The sequence below is a fragment of the Plecotus auritus genome (genome assembly GCF_963455305.1).
Source record: "Plecotus auritus genome assembly, chromosome: 4".
In the NCBI taxonomy this organism is placed as follows: Eukaryota; Metazoa; Chordata; class Mammalia; order Chiroptera; family Vespertilionidae; genus Plecotus; species Plecotus auritus.
The window spans coordinates 99,095,871-99,103,740 of NC_137775.1; the positions used below are offsets into that span (position 1 = coordinate 99,095,871).

A 7,870-nucleotide genomic window follows, 5' to 3' on the forward strand; every position below is an offset into this window, starting at 1 on the left:
AAGATGGTGGTGGGAAAAAAATAGATGATGGTGACCCTCTCCCTTCACAACTTCCTTCAAGAGCAGAAAAAAAGAAAGCAAGCTTTGCTATAGCAGGAAAGGTCTAGGTTAGCTCTCAGAAGGCACTTCCTCCACAGGACAGGGGTCTGGGATCTGGGTGTGGGCTGGAGGGGAAACCGAGGGCTAGACATTAAAGGCTCCTTGTCTAGGCCTCAGTTTGCTCATCTGGCAAATGGACTAATCACATCTTCCGATATGAGGCCTGAAGGAGGTCAAGATCCAGAGGCGGTTTTAAAGCACACCACGCGCACGAAGGCTTGCGCTGCCCGCGGCCTGGCTCCTTGGGAGTGAGGGGGCTGCCCCTTCCAATCCTGCCCCAACTCCCCCCTCACTGTCTTTCCCAGCCCCGTCCTAGCTGCCCAGTGACCCGGAAGCCGACTCTCTCCCAGGCCCAGCCACTGCCCATTGGGCCCCTCATCCCTGTAACGAGCTTAGCGGCCCCAAGGGGGTGGGGAAGCAGCCGGACCTGACTCCTTCCTCTCTTGTTTCTGTAGACACAGCCGCTGGCCTGAGCAGCAGTGGCATGGGCAGCGCCAGCCCCAGCCTGAGCAGTCTGCCCCCCAGCCGCCTCCTTCTGTCCCCCAACACTGTGCTGCGGGCAGGCCCAGAGAAGGTGACAGCCGGGGTGGTGGGGCCCGACAGACGGGCCTGGAGCCCCAGCCCGCCGGCCACGCCCGAGCAGGGCCTGTCTGCCTTCTACCTCTCCTGCTTGGACATGCTGTACCCCGACAACAGCAGCTGGGTCGCCAAGGGCCCCGGGGCCAGCAGTCAGGACGAGCCGCCTGAGGAGCCGGAGCAGTGCCCAGTCATCGACAGCCAAGCGCCCGGGGGCAGCCTAGACTTGGCGCCGGAAGGGCTGAGCCTGGAGGAGCACTCGCTGGAGCAGGTGCAGTCCATGGTGGTGGGCGAGGTGCTCAAGGACATTGAGACAGCCTGCAAGCTGCTCAACATCACGGCAGGTGAGCCCCTCCGCACGCCCAGCTCTGCAAGGTGGGGCAGCCGGCTGAGGTCGCAGGGTGGGGGGGGGCACCCTGGCTGGGCCTCAGGCAGCCCCAGGAATACTGGTGCTTCTCCACACGGGCAGCCCACACACACAGCTGTGAGCCTGTGAGCGGAGGCTGGATGATTGCAACCCCGTGTGGCCAGCTGCACCAGCCCAGAGTCCGCCTTGGGAGGTGCCGGATGAAGTGAATTTGAGTTCTGCACCATCTGGCCCACCACTTTCTCTCAGACTCATCTCCACTGTCTCCTCAGCCACACCTGCCTCCTTGCTGTTCCCACAATACTCACCTCAGGACCTTTGCACCTGCTGGTAGTCCCTCAACCTTGAGCACGCTGCCCCCAAATATCTACTTGGCTCATCCCTCGCCGCCTTCATGTTTTAACTCAAAGGGCCCCCACTTAACGAGGCCATTCCTGACCCCGCCTCTGAAACCGCTGCTCACATCCCTACCTCCATTCCTCTGTCTGCTTCATTTCTCTCACAGCACATACAATCTTACAGGCTGCGTGTTCTAGTTCTTTATCTTGTTCACTATCTTTCTCCCCCACTGGCATGTTCACACCCAGGGGACATGATTTTCACTTGTTTTGTTCACTGCCACGTCCCAGGTCCCAGGATGGCACCTTGTACATAATCGATGCTCAGGAAACAATAACTTAATAGGCCCTGCTTTAGCACCGGGGAATTGAGTGGTGAGCACACCACAAAAGCTTCTTCATTTATGAAAAGCTGATTATAGTGAGGGAAACGTCGTAGATAAATATGTGAGCGTGTCACTGGTCCAGTGGCGACAAGGGCTCTGATGAGGAGGGAACAGCAGGAGGCCAGGCATGAGAGGGCCTGCCAGGGCCTGGAAGGTGAGCCCTGGAGCTGACGCTGTGGGTGAGGGGCTGCGGCTCTCCAGCCCTGTCCCTCCCTCATCCCTGCAGCTCTTGGGAGGGGGGGGGGCTGCCCATCTCCTTGGTCGTGGGCCCTGGGGTATGAGCATCCCACTTGGTGCTGATTTCCCACAAGGGCCGCCAGGCATCCCTCAGGCCAGCCCCTCCTCCTAGCAGTCCTCTGGGCCATGCCCCCGACCCCCAACTGGTGCCCCCTTAAGGTAGCTCCTGCCAATGCCCTGGCCCTCCATTTGCCCAATGCCCAGGCCAGCCTCCCAGGGAGGTCTCCCACGGTGCCTTCGCTCCCACACTGGGCTGGGGAGGGAGGGGCCTGCCCTCTGAACAATGGGGACAGAAACAAATTGCTTTGACCCTCAAGAGTAAAATGGGTTTATTAAGTGGGTGCAGCCCAGCCTGCAGGTCACCCAGCTGGGGCACCAGCTGAGACCACAGTGTTCACTTGGAACCCCATTGTGACCATGCCCACCGGCCTGGCCTCTGCCCATGTGCCCTGCCAGGCTCACCCCAGAGCAGCCAGTGACTCCCTCCAGCCGCTGAGTCCTATAGCTGTCCCTGGCCACCCTGTAACTTGCCATTCATTCATTCATTTATTCAGTCATTCATTCAGTGCATATGCACTGAGCAGCTACTATGCACGCGGCCCCTTGTTAGGTGCTGGAAAAGGAGATGGAACTCCCTGTGCCTCAGTTTCCTCATCTGTAAAATATGGTAGGGGTTGGAGGTTGGGGTTATAAGATTAATTTCTGGTTGGATTTTTCTCCGGTTCTTTTGAGGGGTTTGGGGAAGGCAAGGGCAGCTGGGAAAGGAGCTCACATGTTCCAGGGCTGTAGCTCCCAAAAAGGCCCTTTGGAGGGGCTGGAGGTGTCTGGGAGAACCCAAGATCTGGATGAAGTGGGAGGGACTTCAGAAGTCCCTCCCTCTCACCCCACACTCTTCCTGGGGACCCCCTCAACAGGGCCCCTCAAGAGGGCCTGTCCTGTCCTGTCCCACCCCACCCCCCACCCCAGAGTTCATGGTCCTGGGCCACAAGCTCCCAGTTCCCCAGGCGTGCCAGCCGAGCACAGGGGGCCACATTCCGGTAGTGCCCTCAGCGGCCCCTGGGCTGAGGGAGTGTCTCTTGCCCAGACCCCGTGGACTGGAGTCCAGGCAACGTGCAGAAGTGGCTGCTGTGGACGGAGCACCAGTACCGGCTGCCCGCCGTGGGCAAGGCCTTCCAGGAGCTGGGGGGCAAGGAGCTGTGTGCCATGTCGGAGGAGCAGTTCCGCCAGCGCTCACCTCTGAGCGGGGAGGTGCTGCACGCCCACCTGGACATCTGGAAATCAGGTGGGACATAGTGTGGGCAGACGCAGCCCCTCGGGGCTCCAGCCAGGGACACCCAACCGGGACTCTTAGGCCAGGATGCCCACTGAGAGGCTGCTCTCTGCTGGGCTCTGCTCTGAATCTAGCCCCAAGTGCCGCTGCCTCCTCAGAGCCCCACGCCTCCCAGCCCTGGCCAAGCCCACAGACTTAGGACAGAGCACGCGGGAAGTTAGAGGTAGAAGTTAGACCAAGAGGACGTGAGACATCATAACCGATGGACGGTGGGTGCTATGAAGTCCTTTTTTTTAAAAAAAAAAAAAAGTATTTTTATTGATTTCAGAGAGGAAGGGAGAGGGAAAGAAGGAGACAGAAACATCAATGATGAGAGAGAATCATTGATCGGCTGCCTCCTGCATGCCCCCCACTGGGGATTGAGCCTGCAACCGGAGCATGTGCCCTGATTGGGAATCGAACCGTGACCTCCTGCTGCATAGGTCGATGCTCAGCTACCGAGCCATGCCGGCCGGGCCTTCCTTGTCCTTTTAAATTTTTATTCGTTTGTTTGTTGTTGTTTTTCATTGAAGAAGTGATGAAGGAATAATTGTATACACTTTTTAGAAGACCATAGTAATAGTATATCATAAAAGGTAATTCTCCCTCCCACTCCTGGGGGCATCCACTGTTCCCAGTTTCTTGGGTATCTGGACAGGGAAAGTCTATGCAGATACACGCCAATACATACGCATGGTTTTTACCCTTTTAAACATGAGCAGTATCAACGTATACACTGTTCTGTACTTGACAGTGTACCTGCAGCTTGTTCCCATCAGGATCCATTCGGCTGCCCTATTCTTTCTCAAGGCTGCATGCCAACCCCATCTCATCTCATGGGGCACCCACTGTGTGCCCTGTGCAGAGCCAGTTGCTTTGGAGGCAGCGCTTGCTCCGTGGGTCAAGGCCCCAGACCTTAGGGGCCAGATGAATAAGGGAAATGACCTACTCATATAACCGTCAGAGCCCAGTACCCTGCCCACCCCGGCTGCTTGCCAGTGACTGCCAAGGGCAGTGGTCAGTGTCAGGCTGAGTGCCAGTGGTGATGTAGGTAGAAACTGGCTGCCCTCACTCCCCCACTGCCTAGTCTGAGGTGGGGGATCGGGGTGCGGGAAGTGGGGTGCAGAGAGCAGGAGGATGGAAGTGCCGGGGGACCTGGCAGCTGGAAGGTAGGGGTGTTGATTATGCCGGACACTGAGCAAGGTGCTGTGCAGACTTCATCACCTACGATCCTTGCAAGATCCGGGAGGGGGTGTCCGGACCCCATTTCACAGATGAGCGAGGCTCCACTGCCGCTCTCCTGCCGAACAACAGGGGCTGCCCCTGTGCCTCCTTAGGCCCCTCCCAGCTCTGAAACCCCAACTCCCTTCCCAGAAGCAGCTCCAGACTGCAGGAGGGAGGGGACCACCAGGACATGGGCCAGAGGGGCCTCTGGGCCCACAGCCCCACCAAATGCCTCCCCGCCCCCCGCCAAGGCCTCTCCTGGGTCCCAACCTCCTCTCCTTTTCCTGCAGCGGCCTGGATGAAAGAGAGGACCTCCCCCAGCGCGGTTCAGTTCTGCGGTGAGCAGGGCCGGGCAGGGAAGGGCTGGGCCCTGAGGTCTGAGGTTGAGGGTTGGCCGCCAGGGAAGCAGGGGGTGGCCGCCAGGGAAGCAGGGGGTGGCCGCAGGTCCCCACTCACCACCACCCTCCCTGGCCACCCAGCCTCGACCAGCGAGGAGAGCTGGACAGACAGCGAAGTGGACTCGTCCTGCTCCGGGCAGCCCATCCACCTGTGGCAGTTCCTCAAGGAGCTGCTGCTGAAGCCCCACAGCTACGGCCGCTTCATCCGGTGGCTCAACAAGGAGAAGGGTGAGCGGGGCTGGCGCAGCGAGGGCACTGAGGGCAGAGGGGCTGCCTGGTTCCCCCAGCCTGGGCCCCGGGAGGAGGGGGACTGGGCAGAGGGGTGCAGCTGCCCCCCGCCCGCCCGTGCCCTGAATGCCAGATAGCTGCTGTCACTGGACCTGCTCAGGGTCTGAGTCAGTGTGTGCCCATGTCTGTCTGTGCCTTCCACCAGGCTCGTCTTGTTCAGGGTCCCCAGCGCCTGGGTCATAGCAGGCACTTGAAATTCTGCTGAGAATGGGACACAGTCTTTGCCCTCAAAACATCATAGCTTCACAGGGAGACTGATGGTGCCCAGTGAGCAATACTGTGTAAGCCACGTGTGTAAGATTAGGTTCTTGAGCAGCCACATTAAAACACATTCTAAACAGGTGAAATCCATTTTAATATGACTTTTATTTAACTCAATGTCATACATTATCATTTCAACATATACCCAATATAAAATGTATTAATGAGACATTTTACTAAGTCTTTAAGATCGGATGTGTATTTTACACTGACAGCACACCCCAAAGATTGGACTTGCCACATTTCAAGTGCTCAAGAACAACCTGTGGCTAGTGGCTACCATGCTGGACAGTGCAGGCTACATGGTGCGTGTGTGCGTGTGTGCATGCGCGCGCGCGCGTGTGTGTGTGTGTGTGTGTGTGTGTGTGTGTGTGTGTTTTGGCAAAGGCTCAGAGCCAAGAAACCTGGGTTCGGGGCCCCAGTTTGTCATTAGTAGCGATGGGTGCCTGGACCTCAGTCTTCAGCTTCATTCACCCAGCACACCTTTGCTGAGCACCTCCTCACACCTTTGGTTCCACACTTGCTCAGTGGACATTACAAAGAATGACTGTGTCCGGAGGGGTCAGGGAGGACTCAACTGCACCCCGTCCTCGAGGGACCTGCAGTGAAATATGGGAACTAGCAGTGAAATGAGCTGGTGTGCAGAGCATGTCGGGCTGCAACAGAACCGTGGGGACCGTTGTGCCCAGGCCAGGAGGACTTCATGGAGGAGGTGACTCGGGCTGAGTGTGGAGGATAAGAAGGAGCTAGAAGGGGTGGAAGAGAAGTTCCTGCACAGGTGTGATGCCGCTACGTGTATATTTAAGACTGAAAGTGTGGTAGCTGCTCTGTGGTCCTCCGGGCCTCTGGGGAGCCAGGGAGCCGGTCCCATGGTAGAGTTTTAAGGAAGGAAGATCAGGGAGGGGGTGATCTGGAAGAGCTGCCTGAAGCGGGTGCGCTGACCTGGGCCTGCTGGGAGGGTTAAGAATGAGAACGGGGAGTATTAACAATGCAATAGTTCTGCCTGAGGGGCACGTCCTCCAGGCTCTACTCTTCTGTCAGCACTCAGCCCCTCTCATCTCATCAGCAGGAGAAAGGGGCTCAGACAGCTTCTAAAGGTAGACAAGGGGCCGAAACCGGTTTGGCTCAGTGGATAGAGCGTCGGCCTGCGGACTGAAGGGTCCCGGGTTCGATTCCGGTCAAGGGCATGTACCTTGGTTGCGGGCACATCCCCAGTGGGAGGTGTGCAGGAGGCAGCGGATCAATGTTTCTCTCTCATCGATGTTTCTAGCTCTCTATCCCTCTCCCTTCCTCTCTGTAAAATATCAATAAAATATATTTAAAAAAAAAAAAAGGTAGACAAGGGCAGGGCCAGGGCGCAAACCCAGGTCGGCCCCGCTCCACGCCCACTCTTTGCACCACCTCTCCTGGGTTAAGTCTGCCAGCAGGGCTGTGTGGGCTGGTGTCTGAGAACCACAAAGAGGTCTCTCAGGCTAGGGACCCGCAGATGGGGGGCGTGGCATGGCAGGGCGACGGGGTGGGGGTGACCTGCCAATGAGCTGTGGGCACCGTCACAGCTGTGCTGGGCTTCTGTGTAAGGTGTGCACACCCCACAGTAGGAGCAGAGGCTGGCAAGGGCCAGGTCCTCGGGCCCCAAATAACCCACTAGGGTACCGAGGCTCACCCTGCCCCGGGGGGGCTCATGACCCCATAGTATTAGTTACCACATATTGGCCCTGTGGCACACTCCTTGTCCACGTTTCTTTAACCCCCAGCACACCCGGGAGTAGGTACTGTGGCCCACACAGCTGGGCCCCACCCACGCTGACCCTGGCTTTCTGAGAAACTGACCGCTGGTCTTGGTCTTTCTCCCTCTGGCTTGCACTGCTGGCTGTCTCTGGGCCCTCCTGCTCCCCCAGGCATCTTCAAAATTGAGGACTCCGCCCAAGTGGCCCGGCTCTGGGGCATCCGGAAGAACCGCCCCGCCATGAACTACGACAAGCTGAGCCGCTCCATCCGTCAGTATTACAAGAAGGGTATCATCCGGAAGCCGGACATCTCCCAGCGCCTCGTCTACCAGTTTGTGCACCCCATCTGAGGGCGGGCCAGGCCTCCCTCTGGCCTGCCCCTGGCCCAGCAGACCCTGCGCTGGGGAGAGGGAGTCTGCTGGCATTCCGAGTCCAAGGTCATGGAGGGGAGGGCCCACTGCTCCCAGAGTGCAAGTGAGCTCTCTGCCCCCCACTTCCCCCATGGGGGTGCTTCCTCCTCAGGCCCCACTGTTCCTGTGCCCAGCCACTCAGCCACTACAGGACAGAGGGCACCTGGGCTGTCCTCGGTGTTCACAGCTCCCCAGGGAAGGCACTCCCTGCCTCTGATCCCAGCATTTCCAGAGCAGACCTGACAGAATG

General features: G+C 58.4%; 1 protein-coding gene across 2 annotated transcripts; it reads left to right on the forward strand.

Moving 5' to 3' along the window:
• Positions 1–583: 583 nt before the first annotated feature.
• SPDEF (SAM pointed domain containing ETS transcription factor) lies at positions 584–7,560 on the forward strand (the record flags this gene model as incomplete). Of its 2 annotated transcripts, XM_080667162.1 has the most annotated exons (5): positions 584–1,019; positions 3,088–3,285; positions 4,827–4,874; positions 5,016–5,162; positions 7,382–7,560. In XM_080667162.1, 5 exons carry the CDS (start codon positions 584–586, stop codon positions 7,558–7,560), a joined length of 1,008 nt encoding a protein of 335 aa, XP_080523288.1. The 2 variants fall into 2 exon arrangements, with proteins under 2 accessions (XP_080523288.1, XP_080523289.1); XM_080667163.1 differs by lacking the exon at positions 4,827–4,874.
• Positions 7,561–7,870: the final 310 nt, after the last annotated feature.